Source organism: Equus przewalskii, chromosome 2, assembly GCF_037783145.1.
Source record: "Equus przewalskii isolate Varuska chromosome 2, EquPr2, whole genome shotgun sequence".
NCBI lineage: Eukaryota > Metazoa > Chordata > Mammalia > Perissodactyla > Equidae > Equus > Equus przewalskii.
Window position 1 is genome coordinate 18,571,234 of NC_091832.1, and position 17,824 is coordinate 18,589,057.

General features: G+C 41.7%; 1 protein-coding gene across 19 annotated transcripts in view; it reads right to left on the reverse strand.

Annotated features, from left to right (window-relative positions):
* MACF1 (microtubule actin crosslinking factor 1) overlaps positions 1 to 17,824 on the reverse strand; it is a 323,957-nt gene that overhangs the window by 208,433 nt on the left and 97,700 nt on the right. For 2 of the 19 annotated variants that reach the window (XM_070610257.1, XM_070610255.1), the window contains exon 1: positions 13,703 to 14,147. The exons of 14 other annotated variants lie outside the window; for them this stretch is intronic. In XM_070610257.1, the coding sequence (XP_070466358.1) occupies positions 13,703 to 13,811 (109 nt within the window). In that variant the 5' untranslated portion in view covers positions 13,812 to 14,147. Of the gene's footprint in view, positions 1 to 3,677; positions 4,757 to 13,702; positions 14,177 to 17,824 lie in introns of those variants that run through there. 3 more of the 19 variants (XM_070610259.1, XM_070610261.1, XM_070610263.1) reach the window with 3 other exon arrangements.

The window sequence follows — 17,824 nt, forward strand, 5'->3', positions numbered from 1 at the left end:
ATAGCCTATTTCAACAAATCTTCCTAAATCACCACTTTGCCCGTATCATCCCTTTATTTGAAATCCTTTCATGGCTCCTAGAAAACCAGGGATCAAGTCTCAGTGCTTTGTTTCCATAGTCCACTACGACCATTTGAAATTCAATTCCATCTTTTTTCACAGCGTCAGGTGGTTGGAGGAGATAAAGACAAGACACTGCCTCTGACCTGAAGGAATTTACAATCTACCTACTCTTCCAACTTTATCTTTAGACTCTCCCCTGCATGCCTCAACTACAACCATTCAGATCTCATTGTTTCCAAACATACCTTGCACATTCTTGCCTTCGTTTACCCTTTTCCCCCAATTGGAATTTCTACCCTCCTTTTCTTGGTTTATCTAATTTAGAGCCTCCTTACAAGGTCAAGCTGAAGTCCCACTTCTCCCTTTTCATCTTTCTGGCTATGCCAGCTACCTCTGGATGCCTGTAGATGCCTGTGTTTATTCGATTTACTTGGCACCAAGCATTCAAAACCTACTGTTAGATATCTCTATATAAAGTCCTATTTCTCTAATTGTTAGATATCTCTATACGTAAATCCTATTACTCTCTCTGAACTTTAGCTCTTTGGAGTCAAGAGCTATGTTTTAAATTTCCTTAAATATCCAACATTTAGGATAATAGTAGGCACTCAAGAATAAGCATTCATTTAATAAATATACACAGAGAACTCGCTATGAGCCAAGGCTATTTCTACAAGGACACTTTAAGATGGTATTTTCAAAGTCAGATTAAGAGGTATTCTCAAATAATAATTAAAAAATTAAAAGACTGTTTTTCAGCAGGGAGCAGGGATTTCCATTCGGATGCGCCTTCTACAGTTACAGCTTTCCTAAATTCTTCGTGCCACATCTGAACCCAGGAGACTTTGCACCACTTAATGTAAACTCAAAGAAAATGGGCTGAATTAAAGATCAAGCAATTAAAATGTGCTTACCAATAATGTATAATGGCACCAGCATTAAAAATCATTCCTATCCTCAGAAGTATATAAGTAAACTTTGGGAGGTAAGTCTGACCTGGATATTTCTTGTGTTTACTCTGTGTCAGGCACTGTGTGAGGCCTGTCTCACTTAGTACTTGACTTAACCCTCACAACTCTAGTAAATATGCATTATTTATCCTCATTTTATAGATCAAATTGATGCTCAGAAAAGCTTATTAATAATTTGCCAGAATTCACACAATTAGTATGTAGCAGAATTGAGATTCAAATCCAAGTTTGTCATGGACTTTAACCACCACACTCTACTGCTGCCATGAAATTATTAGAAGGCAACACAATGTAGTCCTGCATAATTAAGGGAAGAGGAGAGGTGCAATAGGGATTCATGAAAGGCATCTATCACCAAGGGATGGTGCAGACTTAGAATGTCTCAATGAGAATTGAGACTTGGAAACTTAGGGAAGTGATAACCCTAGAAACTTCAATGCAAAATTAAAATACTATGTTATTTCTTAAGAAAACCTGAACTTTATTAATGATAATTTATTCTTTACACTATTGGGAATCAGAAAATACAGGGCAGAAGTTAGATAAAGAAATAAGCCAGGAGCAAGCATGGTGGCAAAAGAAAAGAGCCACAGAGATGGAGGGAGAGGCATCAGATGAGAAGGGAAAAGGGAGAAAAGCTCAGTAATTTCTAAAGTATTAACTGGAGTATCATATTCAGAAAAATTAAATACTTCACAGATACAATGAAATACTGAGGCTTAAGAATCCTCAAAAAACCTTAAAGATAAAGAAATCAAAGCCTGGAGGGATTTAAGAACTTAGATAAGGTCACATGGGCAGAATCAGGTCTATAATTTCGATTTGCTGGCCTCTAGTCTACGGTTCTTACCTTAAAGGACACTCATCTCCCCTCTCTGAGCCTGATTTTCATCTATAAAGTGACAGTTTGGACTAGATGGACCTAGTCCAAACACCAATCTGTGAATTAGCCATATCGAAATCACCTGGGAAGGTTGCACTGGGCTAAGTGCTTGAAGACCATGTACCCCTCACGACTCTGAGTTAGGGTCTATGTTAATCCACTTTTAACGAATGCAGAAACCAAGGCATAGAAAGGTTAAGCACTTTTCCCAGTTCAAATAGCTGTTAAGTGCTAGAGCAGGAGCCCCAGGCAGACAGTTTATGTCAAAATCCATCTTCTTAACTATTGGGCTACATTGCCTCCACTGGATTAAGTGAGGTACAATGAGCTGGGAGAATAATGTTTTTGGCTTGAAACTTTCAACAAAGATTCTAGACTCCCTTATAGTTCTCTGTTGATTACAGAAAAAGGGCCCTTTTATCTCCAAGTACTTTCAGATGCAGACGATTCTTTCCTCTAGATCTCAGGAAGGAAATCTCAACGATACCAGAAAGATAAAAAGCTGGACTACATGGCAATAACTGACGAAAATTGACCCTCCGTGTGCCTCAAACATTACTATAGTACCAGCTTTGTTTCTCAAAAAGCGCTTAGCTATTTGGCAGTACCAGCCTAGCAGTCAGCAGATGAGATCGGAACCCTAGTTCTGCTCTCCACTCTGAAGTTGCTTTTGAGGTCCTCTCTTCAGCAAACAAACAGTGATTTCAATTTTAGTGAAAATCTGCCTATCTGGGTCACAATTTTGTTCTGTTTTAGAGACACAGAGTATAAAATCAAAAGATGTTAGCAGACGATCAATCCAGTAGTTCCCAAACTTAGATTTCACAAACCAGTAAATGCTCCAAAATAAATTAGAAAACATAACATAGAGCAGTCAACTTTTTATTTTGCTAAGTGAGGATATCCAAAAACTAACTACCATCTAATAACAACTTTTCTGTAAAATAAAGGACATTTTAATATAAAAAAAAAAGTAGGAAGGGCAATTTCAGAATAAAGGAAAGTTCTTTTAAGTAAGTTTAGCTTTACGAAAGGCACACTACATTTTCCTTATCTTTTTCATTACATGGAGAATTGAGGAATTGATATCTCATTCCAGCACCAGTCTGTACACCCTATAGTTTGGAAGCCAAGGAAATCTATGGCCAAAAAGGCTAGGCCACTTGCTCAAGGTCACAGAAGATTATTTAAATTAACTCTTCTCCTTCATCAAGAGAGCTCTGAGTTACAGCCAATATGACTCTTCTCCTAGCCTCCAATTCTTCTTTAGGTCTATCCCCAGACCATCTTCCAGCCTTTTTCCCTCCTCATAGCTGGCAGAAGAGAGTAAGTGTAAGAGAATTAGCAACCAGCCCCAAAGAGGAAACCTAGGCCATGACTCCTCCCTCCACCCCCACCCCATCCAGTCTGCTCAGAGGTGGACTCGGTAACCAACTAACTTCGCTAAAAATACACCCTGGACTTTCAGAACTACGCAACATAATTTAAAAGTGGTTTCCTGATACAGGCAGAAGTGTGAGTATGAATTCAGTCTCTATAAAAAAGTCCCACACCCAAAGCTTAGGCTCTTAACTGCCAGTCACTACAAGCTTATGAAGTTCCGCAGGAAGTAAGGCACCCAATCTATTCCACTGCACATTTTAACAAGCCCAAAGGTTAAAACACCTGGAAGGCTTCAAAGCCCACACATTCCTATGAGTCAAAGAGAGCAAGGGCTATTTGGGATCCTCAGGCCCAGACAAGGAAAAAACTTCACGTACTAACCCATACAGCACATGCGGCAAACCAGGTGGGCGTTGAACTCCTGCTCATCTTGGTAACGGGGCCACATGGCGCCCCTATGTCTGCTGACCCCACCTAAAAGGAGGGTGTGCCAAAGAACCTCCAGCTTGTGGCCTGTGCACCTTCTGCAGCTCCTCAAAAACGGCTGTGAGGTGAACAGAGACAGACAGCCAAAGTGCTGTGCGATGAAGAGAGAGCAGAAGTACAGAGAAGTGGCTCCACCCACCACTTCCTACTGACCTCCTCCTCCCCTTGGGTCAGAGAGGAAGCTCCTCCTTACGGCACTTCCAAAAACTGGGTCCAGGTCTTCAGGCAAATAGCATCCTACTCAAAAGTGGCACCAGCTCAGTGTTTTCAGACCAACAGCAGCATGCGGAAGTGGGAGCTTCATATGCAAAAGTCCAGTTGAGTTATTGAGTAAGTCTGAGCAGGCAGAAGCTGGTCTTCGAATTACCCTCCATTTGCAGAGCAGTGACCTGGGGAATCTTAGAGAGTTGCAGGAGAGCTGGTGAAGTAAACTAGCTTACTGCCAAGTCAGGAACAGTGCATCCATTGCCCAACAATCTGTTCCTGGGCTTGCCTCTTCTCAGGCAGTACATATAAAGTGTTAACCAACTGAGAAGGTCCCACAACGGAGAGACTACAAAGGAACAAGTCCATACACTGTCTGCTGCCAACAGATTCCTAGATTCCAAAGGGAGCTTCATTTCCCCACATTCACAGCTGCCCAAAGTGAAGAATCACAGTCTCTCTCCAATGATTCCACCGAGTTTACAGAGCAGCCCAGCCCCAGCCAGCCTCTCAGGTAGATTAGCATGGCAGATTTCATCAACTTCAAAAACACCCCGTGCTTGTTGCTCCATTCTTTCCCCTCATCCAGCCAAGAATGTCATCCCAAAGCACCATTCCCCTTCCAAGACCCTCCCACTTCGTCCTTGCAGTCAGCGTACTTAACTCAGCTGTGCCAGAAATCCCTTTATCCATCAGTGGAAGGCCGCTTGCTTGTTTGTCCAACTTGTTTTCTGAGTCTTGGCTAATTGTACCAGACACTGGAATGCTGAAGAAACACAATGAAGGGCTTTTTCATTCAGATGGCCCAGCCCATCTACTGCTCTTCACAACTCTGACTCAACCAGGGGATAGAAAAGCCGAGCCTCTGTCGATGTCAGGACAGACCGATCCTGGCCCCACACCACTCAGAAAGGCCCCACTGCAGATAAGGGCCTAATCACTGGCCCTCTGCTCTAGCTCCCTAAATAGAACAACTTCTTCAGGCTAATGCTACTTCCAATCCTGTTCCTGAAGGCAGGGAGGGAGGGGCAGCACCCAGGAAAGCAAGTTTCCAGAGATTAACCCAGAAGACTGCAAGTGAGAAAAGGTAAACACGAGCCTGCCTAGCAGGCCAGTCAGTTTAAACAAGCCCTGTCCCTCAGAGCTTCCTTCCCTTGGAGGAAGGAAGTCCCTCAGAGCTTCCTGCAGCCCCTACTGGGCATCCCTCCCACCTGCAAACTGGTAATAATCCTGATACTACTTACTAATAACGGGACTCACAGCTGACTTTATCCCTCCTTGACTAAGCTCCCAGTCACCCCGATAACCTGTGACAACTCTACTAAGTTTGTTCCTCTTATTAGACTCTTCTTAGTCAGCTTTGGAGAGGAAGGGTCCTCCTAGAATTTACCTTGTCCTAGGAAAAGAAATGCATGAGAAATAGGGGAGAGAGAAAAAAAGGGAATAAACACTCCCTGATTCATATTCAGTAACCTTTTCCCTTATTAGATTTAAATTCCTTGAGTACAGGGACTGTCTTCTGTCTTCATATCCCAGGCTCTAACACATTTAGAAGGCACACAATAACCTAAGCGAAAACTAATTGAGCATCTGCTGTAACTGAATTCACAGGTAATGTACTAAGAACTTTAAACATCATTTCATTTAATCCCAACAACAATTCACTAGGAAGGGTATTATCATTTCCATTTTAGAAATGAAAATACTTTAAAAAGGTTAAACGACTTGACCAAGATTACATAGCCTTCTGTCCAGCTTCAAAGCTATGCCTCCTATTATACTGCGCTGTCTCTGAGAGGGACCTAAACCAGAACAACTAAACTGGGTTGGGGAGCTGTATACATAAGGAGGCGGAATATTCCTGGGAAGGTTAAGAAATAAAAGCACTTGACTATGGCCAACTGGAGATTTAGGGCATATCCCAAATGAATATGTGGGGCCACTTCTAGAAATACTTAATAACTTTGCAGTCTACAAAAATCAAAATAATCAATTCCGGGTAAGGTTTCAAGAACGTGAACCAAAGCTTGCTTCTTCCTCACTCCCCTGACATCCAAGCAGAACCCATTTCCCCTGCAGGCACTGCAGACTGAGGAAAGAGGGGAGAGTCTCAAGGACAAGGTCAATCTAGCTGCCAGGAGACAGGCCTTCCCTTTAGGATCTTAAGAGGTCTTGAGCCTCAAAAGGGAAGCTGCTGCTGACAGTAGGGAGAGAATTTTGATGAAGACAGTCAGCTCCTGATTATCCAGAGGAAACCAGCCACTGCAGTGATTATCCAGGCCATTCCCCTTCTTTTTTGCCCAAATTTTAGTCATTTCATAGTTCACTAGATGTCCAGAGATGTTAGAGGCAGGAAAAGGTGAATCTGGCTGCTATCTGCAGATCTTTAAAATGCTGAATGGAAGGAAGAGATTCATGCAAATATTTCCACACACAGCTAGAAGTTATCCAAGAATTTACAGCTACTGGCTTTCTTATAATAGCACAGAAAATTGAAGCTATACATTTATTTCCTACAACACCAAAATCACCCAATATTAAGGATCTTAAAGCAGACACAGAAGTGTTTCCTTCTAAAGTGTAAGACAATGATTCATAATATATCGCTAACTTTTTATATACTCTCACATTGGCTCCTATCACATTTCTTTCTTTCTTTTTCTTTCTTTTTTCTTTTGAGAAAGATTAGCCCTGAGCTAACTGCTGCTGTCAATCCTCCTCTTTTTGCTGAGGAGACTGGCCGTGAGCTAACATCCGTGCCCATCTTCCTCTACTTTATACGTGGGACGCCTACCACAGCATGGCTTGCCAAGTGGTGCCACGTCTGCACCCGGGATCCGAACCAGCAAACCGCACGCTGCCGAAGCAGAACATGCGCACTTAACTGCTATGCCACCTGGCTGGCCCCCCATCACATTTCTTAATTCCGAACTGTAAAGACAAGCATTTATATTTTGTTTCAGCAGCCCACAGGAAAGCACTATATCTTCAATGATATCTTTTGTGAAAAAAAAGTACAATAACAATAGCGAACAATTATGCAGTCCTTACCATGTGCAGAATATGTTCTAAGAATGAACTCAAAACAACCATGCAGCATTTTAGCCCCATTTTACAGTTGAGGAGACAGAGGCCCAGAGGGATCAATGTCACTCTGCCAGTAGGCGCAGAGGGAGGATGAAAACACAGGTAGTCTGACTGTGGACTCTCAACCAGCTCTCAACCACAATTCCACACTACTTCCAAGAATGGGCCAGATGACTGCACTGCCCGAATCACAGAAAATTAGAGATCTTAGTCTTTTTTCTTCTCATACAGATTAGAAATCTGAAGTCCAGACGAATTAAGTGACCTGTCTAACAACACATATTAGTAAGCAGAAGAGCCAGGACTTAGAACCCAAATCTTCTGACTCCAAGTTTGGTGGTCTTTTTACCATACAGCACAAATCTAGACGAAAATATCTAAGGAAGGGGCCGGCCCCGTGGTTAAGTTTGCGCGCTCCGCTTCTGCGGCCCAGGGTTTCGCTGGTTCGGATCCTGGGCGCGGACATGGTACCGCTCATCAGGCCACACTGAGGTGGCATCCCAAATGCCACAACTAGAAGGACCCACAACTAAAAATACACAACTATGTACTGGGGGAATTGCAGGAGAAAAAGCAGAAAACAAAAAGAAGAAGATTGGTAACAGTTGTTAGCTCAGGTGCCAATCTCAAAAAAAAAAAGCTAAGGAAAGAGAAAGATAAAGTCTCCACTTTGACTAAAACACCTAATGTTTTAGTTATTTGAATAAAGATATATTAGATATATGACCATTTAAATATTTATTATTTGCCTATTATATGCTTAACAAATTTTTAGATCATACTAATGGAGGATGCCCAGCTAACGTCATAAATGGCGGAATCAAAGTTCAAAGCAATCTCAAAAAAATACACCAACTTTCATAACACAAAATTTAACTAGGAAACCTTGAAGTCCTCTGCTAAAGCACAAGAAAACCAAAGCACAGCAGTCTCTGGAGGGGAGATAACAACAGTTCATGTACAGGGTTTGGCCATTTTGCAACTTAAATCTTAAGTTTAATATGACTCAATAGTGTGATGGAGCTGCTTAGAAAAAAAAAAAAAGTGACACAATCCTAGTTGGTACTCCATATGTTCCAGATCCAGGAATTATAACTGGTCCTCCTAGTGGTGTGTTAGAAATGGAAAAAAATCTTAAGAGACTGGATTGCCTGAGCCTTTCATTTTACAGATGGAGAAAACAAGACCTTAGGGAAAAATCTGTCCTTTCACAAACACACAAAAAATTCAAATGTTCTTCTCAAGTAACTATAAAGCCCTTGTCCTGTTTATACTATCACAACATGGATATTAATAAAGTAAAACTCAGGGCAACTCTATATCATTCAGGTAACCTATACTGAGCACCCCTCAGGCCACATATCGAGCTAAGTCAAGCCCTGTAAGTACACAAATGAACATGGTTCCTGCTACAGCTTATAGCTAATGCTATCTTAAGTCCTTCACTTATTTGTTCAAGTAACATTTACTGACACCTATTTTGTCTCAGACACTTGAGAAACTGAGATGAATGAGTCCCTGTTCTTAAAGATCTCACAGTCTAATAGAAACTAATTAGTGGGGAAAGAGAGACAAGCTAAGCAAGATGACAATACAGGCTTGAATAAGAAGTATTACGAGTGCTACTGGAGCACAGAACAGGAACTCTTATTTCAGTCAAGGAAGGCTTTCCAGAAGCAATAACTACTTACCTTGAAGAGCAAGATCAAGTAGTCCAGTTGAAAAGAGGGTACAGGCATTTCAGCTAGACATCTACAAGTTTTTCAGTGATGTGGAACACTGGGTGTTGGTAAGGCCAAGACAGGAAACAAAACGAGTGCAACAGGCAGGAGGCAGATCACAAAACACTTTGACGTCATGCTAAAGAGTCTGAATTTGCTTCTAAAAGCAGAGGGGAAGCTGTGATGGATTTTAAGCAGGAATGACAGATAGCCCTGTATTTTAGAAAGATCACTCTGGCTACAGTCAGAAGACAGATGGGAGATTGTTTGAGAATGGGGGAAATAGATTATTTCAACAATCCTAGAGAGAAAAAATGAAGATGCAAACTAAAACAATAGGAAGTTTTGGGAACAATGAGATAAAATACGTGAAAGCAAGTGTGGACAGGGTGTGCTGAAAACCACTTAAAATTCCAAGCACTAATTGAGCACTAAATTCTGTCTTGTAGGTATTATGTGGCTTCAGTACAAACTGTGTCTTCCTGTATCTTGTTTACATCTGCTGAAGAGATGGTGACATGGGAACGTAGTTGTAAAAGCCATGTACTTATATAACCAAATCTCACCAATGGACCCATTAACACCTAGAAAAAACAACTAAGAAACAGTAATCAGGGGCCAGCCCCATGGCAGAGAGGTTAAGTTCACACACTCCGCTTCAGCAGCCCAGGGTTTCGCTGGTTCAAATCCCGAGTGTGGACATGGCACTGCTCATCAAGCCATGCTGAGGTGGCATCCCACATGCCACAACTAGAAGGACCCACAATTAAAATATACAACTACGTACCGGGGGGCTTTGGGGAGAAAAAGGGAAAATAAAATCTTAAAGAAAATAGTAATCAGTAATTCCTTCCCTACGTTTCTGCTACACTCCTTTCACCTCTCTCTCTCTACATGTACACACGCACACACATACATACACACACACATACACACGGCTACATTTTCAAAGCAAAAACAATCAATTCAACTGTCCAAAGGGAGTACTAGAATGATAAGGAGTTAGGAAATCATATATAGCAATGGAAAGGGAAGCATCTAGGCTAGCAAAGATAGCCTTCCAATATAAGCAAGCCTGACATCCAGAAGAGGGAGACTTGATCTTTGCCAGGCAGAATTTGGACTAATGGGCATAAGTTACAAAGAGGCAACTTTCAGCTTAAAAAAGAACTCCCCAGTTACCAATAAAATGACTAGTCCATAGGTTGTATGTTTCACAATCAGAGACCCTCAAGCAAAGGAAGAATGATTTCTGACAAGGGTAGTATAGAGTAAGGGGTTGGACTGGTTAAGATGCCCCTCCAATGCTAAGGGCAAAACAGAATATATTATTAACTTTAAAAGTGGAAGAAGTCACAAATCTATACAAACATAGTAGGGATTTACTAGAACACAGTATTTTAGAACCACAGCACTGAAAGCAGAACCTCAGAAACCATCAAGTGGTTTTTCAACTCTTACAGAAGACTTTTTCCAAACATATCTAAGACAGAACATATAAAAGCAGTATTTAATAGCATAAATCAATTTTATAGGTTCAAATTTATGTTACTTATTTTAAAGGCAAATGACATAGCCAATCAGGTAATTTTTATTGAAATTAGAGCTTAATTAATCACAGTTATATTAGCCTCAGCATTTGGTTTATTTCTATGTTGTGTTCTACTCCAGAGAACCATTTTTTTTTTTAAAGATTTTATTTTTTTCCTTTTTCTCCCCAAAGCCCCCCAGTACATAGTTGTATATTCTTCGTTGTGGGTCCATGTAGTTGTGGCATGTGGGACACTGCCTCAGAGTGGTTTGATGAGCAGTGCCATGTCCATGCCCAGGATTCGAACCAACGAAACACTGGGCCGCCTGCAGCGGAGCGTGTGAACTTAACCACTCGGCCACGGGGCCAGCCCCTAGAGAACCATTTTTTAAAAACTGGTTTATACAAACAGAAACAAACAGTAACAGTTTGCCTGGTAATCTCAGGATATTTTTCAAATAAATTGATACAAGAAGCCTGAAAGAATAGAAATATTTGATTCAAAGTTAAATACCTTCAATATCTGAAAACTATGTACATTCTTTATAATATGTACATATGACTAGACAAGTGGGACAAGAATCACAAAAACTTTTAACACAGAGTAAGCCAATATGACAGTGTTATCACTTAGCAATGTGTTATCCACTCACTATTATGGACAGAGCAACTGAGCCCACACAATTGAGCCTTGCCTAGAATTTATTAGGCACAGGGCCTCTCTTCTGCAATAGTGCACACACTTTCAATTAGGAAAAAAAGGATCAGAAAGCACATCCTCACCTTTTCAATCAAGTGTACATTTACTTTTTTTATTTTCATTTTTTTAAAGATTTTATTTTTTTCCTCTTTCTCCCCAAAGCCCTCCAGTACATAGTTGTATATTCTTCGTTGTGGGTCCTTCTAGTTGTGGCATGTGGGACGCCGCCTCAGCGTGGTTTGATGAGCAGTGCCATGTCCGTGCCCAGGATTCGAACCAACGAAACATTGGGCCGCCTGCAGTGGAGCGTGAGAACTTAACAACTCAGCCACGGGGCCAGTCCCAAAGATTTTATTTTTTTTTCCTTTTTCTCCCCAAAGCCCCCTGGTACATAGTTGTATATTCTTCGTTGTGGGTCCTTCTAGTTGTGGCATGTGGGACGCTGCCTCAGCATGGTTTGATGAGCAGTGCCATGTCCGTGCCCAGGATATGAACCAACGAAACACTGGGCCGCCTGCAGCGGAGCACTCGAACTTAACCACTCGGCCACGGGGCCAGCCCCAAGTGTACATTTATAAGCAGTATAAATATATACACAGAGATGGTGGAGAAACTTCATTCTGGCGATGTCCAACTGGCAGGTAGTACATTAGGAGTGTACACATTATTTTTAAATACACTTTAAAATAGATGTAATACATCTTAAAAATTGAAATTATAAGTGCAGAATTTCCTAAGTACCTCTATGGAAGCTTTGGTATCCATAGTCTCTAACTGAAAAACCACTGCTCTAATTTTACAGATAAACTGAACATAGCACATTCCCAATATAACTATTAGATACTACAATCAGTCGTCTCATAAAACCAAAAAGCTTTTATAACGTATTTTTACTTCAATGTATTTTATGGCTGTTTATAAAATTAGTATTTCTAAAACATAAAAAAGAAAGCACTTACAAGATAAGGCTATGACTCCTAAGTTCCATAGAAGATCCTATACTGAAGATAAACTTTTAAAATGTTAATCCATTAGTGGTTTAGAAACATCATTACCATAATTCAGGGAAAGGAAAGCAGCAGTCCCCGCCTAAATGCTATTTCTTTCTCATTACATATGAAATGGCACACAGGGCCAAGGAACTCATGCCTGCCTCTTCCTTTCTTTCTAAGCTCAAATACAGGCTCACATTTCAAGAAAGTGACTTTGGGATACCTTTTTAAACACACCACCACACAAGCAAACATATTTCTAAATGTCTGTTTTTGCTGATACACACACACACACACTGGGATCTGAATATTCAGTCAAAAGCTTTTCTGGCACTTACTGGAAAAGACACTGGGGAATGATTGAATCTTATTCTAATTCTGTCAAGCATTCATGAACTTTTATTAGAAAGCTAAGTAACAAGTCATCAAATCTCCAAATTAACTTGTAAGATACAAAGTAACAAGAGTCTCAATACACTGGCTTGAAGGTAGGAAGCGATCACAATGACAGTACTGAGGCAATGAAGGCACCGAGATCCAAGGGTGTGTTCTGCAAAAAGTTAGACTTTATTAATCCTCAACTATGGAGATTTAGAATCCGCTAAACACAGGGCTGATCCCTGCTCTGGGTGTTTAGAAGCCAAGGGAATATAATGGAACGAACAGCAATATGGGAAGAAAGAAGGGTCTGCTACCATTAAAAATTTTTTTAAAATATCAGGGCCTGAATCTTTAGGGAAAAGAACAGTTAACTTCCTTGCATTGAATACAGGATGGCTTGGACACACACATAGAGTACACTGTGTGGCTGCCTGAGGGGAAAGGAACAGTTTCAATCATATCAAAGAGAACAGGGGCCAGTCCCGTGGCTGAGTAGTTAAGTTCGCACGTTGCTCTTCGGTGGCCCAGGGTTTCACTGGTTTGGATCCTGGGCAGGGACATGGCACCGCTTGTCAGGCCATGCTGAGGCGGCATTCCACATAGCACAAATAGAAGGACCTACAACTAAAATATACAACTATGTACTGGGGGGCTTTGGGGAGAAGAAGGGGCGGGGGGGGGCGGGGAAAGAAAATTGGCAACAGATGTTAGCTCAGGCGGCAATCTTTAAAAAAAAAAAAAAAAGAGGCACCCTAGTGTTACAAGACACACCTCAGCAAGGACACCACTAGACCCTTTCTTCTCACTGGCCTTTCCTCTATCTTTTCTTACCCCAATATACACCAAATCCTGAAACTTCTCTAATCCCACTCATTTTCCCACATCTATACCTGGAGGAGAGTGATCAAGTTACTGTATGTTTTTGGTTTAAAAAAAGTTTAAAAAATCCAAAAACCACTTTGAAATTGGAAAAGTCAAGAAAGGAAGAGCTTGATTCTCTGAGGAAGGACAAAAGTCAGCACAGATGCCACTTCCCTCAGCTTCAAGCCCAGACATCACCTCATCAAACCAGCACCCTCCAGCCAGGCGGTTTCACTGAACAAGAGCCAGCCTGGATCCCAAACTGGTCCCAGGGCTGCCCGGTTTGCTCAGCAGATCCACACACAAACTCACGACTCACAGCACCCCAGCTGAGAGGCTGTACTGGCCCTTTAAGGAAAGCAACTGGGAAGACCTCCGTCACTTACTCCACCCTCAAAACCCCCACAGCAGATCAGAAGAATAAGGGGGCACCAGTTACCTGCTTTGCTTCTGGCACATCTCTTCCAGTATAGAACACCAGCGATTCCAAGAACGTGAGTCAAAATAAAGATGGTTGGTGGCAAATAAGATGAATCTAAGAGAGGCATTTCCAGGCCTGTCCTTTCTCCTCCCCTGAGTTAGCCACAGCCCACAGCTCTGCGCAGGCCTCTGAATGCCTTTCTCCTGAGGTTACTGCTGTCCTGTACTATCAGCACAGAGGCAGAGGCCGGCAGCTCAGTGGTGTCAGAAACTTCCTGGCAGCTTCTCCTCCATCTCACCACTAACTGTTTTTCAGCAGGCAGTAGTAGACGGGGACTAAAATCGTACAGTGTATCTCAAACAAAGCCCAGGAAACAACTGGCTAGAGGGGGAGGGGAAAAGGAAGGAGGAACCAGGAGAATGAAAAGGAGCCCCTAAGCTAGTGCTGAGCTGACTCAAACTCTATCTTTGGCATCCTCTGTTCAGCTTAAACAAACAAACCTCAGACTCTTCTGCAAGAAGGGAGGGTGGCTATCAGAGGACGTCACACTCAACTTTTCATTCCCAGCCTGGTTGTAACGCCAGACTTCAGGATGAAGCCAAAAGAAAAAAGTCACAGAAGTACTAGGGAACCACTTTCAGGGAGGAGGCAAAGTACATAAGGATGTATAAGCATCCACAATCATCCTGGTACAGTCAGAGGGCTACCTGTCCACACCCGCAGCCCAGGAGGAAGAGGCAAGGGACCTGAACATCACTACAGAGAGGAACACAGACAGAGAAAGCTGCATGAAACAGACCTGACATCAAGGCACAATGAGGATGAGCAAGGAGAACAAAACTGTTTCATGAGTGTGTCTTAAGAGATGAAAACTCCACCTGATTTCCACTAGCTGCCCAAGGGGACATGAGGACATGCAATCACAGCAGAAAACAATGCTTTCCACAAAACTAAGGCTTGCTTGCAAATGAAAACTTGATATGGATGTTATAGCAGCAAGTGAAAACACTTTACCACTACACACCTACTAGAATGACTAAAATTAAAAAGACTGATAATATCAAGTCTGGGCAAGGAGGTGTAGCAATTGGAACTCTCATACACTGCTGTTGGAGGTGTAAATTGGCACAATCACTCTAGTTTGGCAGTTTCTTACAAAGTTAAGCACATACATACCAGATGACCAAGCAATATCACTCCTAGGTATTTACCCAAGAAAAATGAAGACATGTCCACACAAAGACTTGTAAGTGAATGTTTATAGCAGCTTTATTCAAAATAATTAAAAACTGGAAACAACCCAATGTCCATCAACTGCTAAACTAATGAACAAATTGTGGTGCATCCACACAATGGACTATAACACAGCAATAAAAAAAGCACAAACTACTGATACATACAATAGCATGAAAGAATCTCAAACGCACATGCTACATGAAAGAAGCCAAACACAAAAGGCTACATGCTGGAGGCCGGCCCAGTGGCATAGTGGTTAAGTTTGCACACTCTGCTTCAGAGGCCCCAGGTTTGTGGGTTCGGATCCCAGGCATACCTACATACTGCTCATAGAGCCATGCTGTGGTGGTGACCCACATACAAAGTAGAGGAAGACTGGCACAGTTATGTTAGCTTAGGGAGAATCTTCCTCACCCAAAAGAAAAAAAAAAGGCTACATACTATATGATTCCATTTATTTGATGTTCTACAAAAGCAACACTACAGGGACAGAAATCAGATAAGTGGTTGCCAGGGGGTGGAGGTGAGAGAATGGAATTGACTACAAAGGAACTTTCGGGAGTGATGAAGTTCTAAATGCTAATTGAGGTGACGGTCCCACGACTGTATACAGTTGTCAAAACTTACTGGATTGTAGACCCAAAGGGTGAGTTTTACTATATATAAATTATACTTCAATAAATCTAACAAACCCTTTTATTTAAAGGCTGTAAAGAAGTTTGCACGATTCAAGTTGAATATGCAAAGGTCTCATAGTACCACTGCCCCTCTCCTCATCTGCTGTTCCGTGAAGAGATATTTTACAAAATGAAGTGTGGACATACAACATAACACAGAGAACCCAAGAGCCAAGAGCATAACTACGTACTCTGCGATGCCCAGCATCCTTCACTCAGGGAAGGGTTATAGCCTCACCTCTCTACCAAACTAGCTCTTTATTTCCATGGTGTCTTTTATACTATGGTATATAAATATGCTATAGTCTCACAAATAAGCTTTAAAAATGCAAATTGCTTTAATATCTATAAAATTAGGGTTTTTTAAAAAATAAAAGAGAGGTGTTTTAGATTTGACCAATCTACTAACAAAAAGGATAATAAAGGGCCCTTGATGGGAGAACCAGTATAATATGAACATTGTAATCTGGCATCTAGATCATCTACAATTTTGTGCTGACCTACATTTCATCCATGTGCCAGGCCCTGTTCTAGGTACCGGGGACACAGCAGTGAACAAAACAAAGACCTTGCTCTCACAGGGCTTATATATCAGTAGGGGAAGATAGAATATAACAAACAGATAAATATATGGTTTGTTACATAAACGCTATGGAGAATACTAAAGGAAATGAAGAGAAGAAGGGAGTGCCAGTGAGGGAAAGTTTACAGTTTTATGTATAGGATGGTCAGGGAAGGCTTCTCTAACAAGATGACATTTATGCAGAGACCTAAAGCATATGAACAAAAAAGCCATATGGCTATCCAGAGAAAGGACAAGCCAAACAAAGAAAAGAGCAAGCACAAAGTCCCTGAGGCAGAAGTATGTTTGGTGTGTTCAGGTAACATTGAGGAAACTAGAATGATCAGAGCTGAAAGAAAGAAGGGGTGTGTCAGGAGATGAGGCCAGAGAGGCAAGTCAGATCACCTATGGCTGTATAGGCCATTTGTAAAGACTTCGGCTCTTTTTTTTGGTGAAGAAGATTGGCCCTGAGCTAACATCTGTGTCAGTCTTCCTCTATTTTGTATGTGGGATGCAGCCACAGATGGCTTGATGAGCAGTGTGTAGGTCTGCACCTGGGATCCAAATCTGCAAACCTTGGGCTACGGAAGCAGAGTGTGTGAACTTACCCACTATGCCACCAGGCCAGACCCAAGACTTTGGCTTTTATTCCAAGTGAAATGGGAAACCTTTGGAGGGTTTTGTGTGAGAGAGTGACATGATTTAATTCAGATTTTAAAAGGACCACTCTTGCTGCTATATTGAGAACAGACTATCGAAAGGCAAGAGCAGGAGCAGGGAAACTAATTATAATGTCATTACAATAATCCAAGTGAAAATTGGTAGCTGAGAAATGATAATATCTATGACCAGGGTGTGGTGGTAGAGATGGTGAGATGTGGTGGTATGCTGGATAAATTATAAAGAAAGAGTCATCAGGATTTGCTGATAGACTGGATGTGGAGGGAGGAGGGAAAGAATAGAGTCAAGAGTGGCTTCAAGGTTTCTGACCTGGGAAACTGAAAGAACAGAATAGCTATTTCCTGAGATGGGGAAGACTGCCAGTGAAGCAGAGGGTTTACGGTTTGTTGGTGGTTGTAGTTGTTTGGTTTTTTGGGGGGTGGGTAGGAATTCCCTTTTGTACATATTAGGTTTGAAATGCCTAGTAGACATTCTAGCAGAACTTTGAATATACAATTGAATATATGAATCTAGAGTTCAGGGAGAGACCTGGACTGGAGTTTTAAAGCCAGGAAACTGGATGAGATCACTAAGGGGGTTAACAGAGAAAGAAGAGCTCAAGTTCAAGGATAGGCCCAGGAAATCCTCCAACATTACATAGGGAAGAAGAAGAATCACCAAAAGAGACTGAAAAAAGAGAAGCCAGTGGATTAGGAAGAGAACCAAAAGGGCATGCTGCCCCAGAAGCCAGGTGAAGGAAGTGTGTTAAGTAGTAATTAACCATGTTAAAGCTGTTAATGCGTCATGATGAGGGTTGAGAATTGACTATTGAATTTGGCAATGTGGAGGTCGCTGTCTGACTTTAACAAGGGTGGTTTTGACAGCATGGTGGAGAAGAGGCCTGACCAGAGTGATTCAAGAGAGAACAGGAGGAGAGGAATCAGTGACAAGTAAAACAACTCTTTCAAGGAATTTTGCTGTAAAAGGGAGCAGAGAGAGGAATGT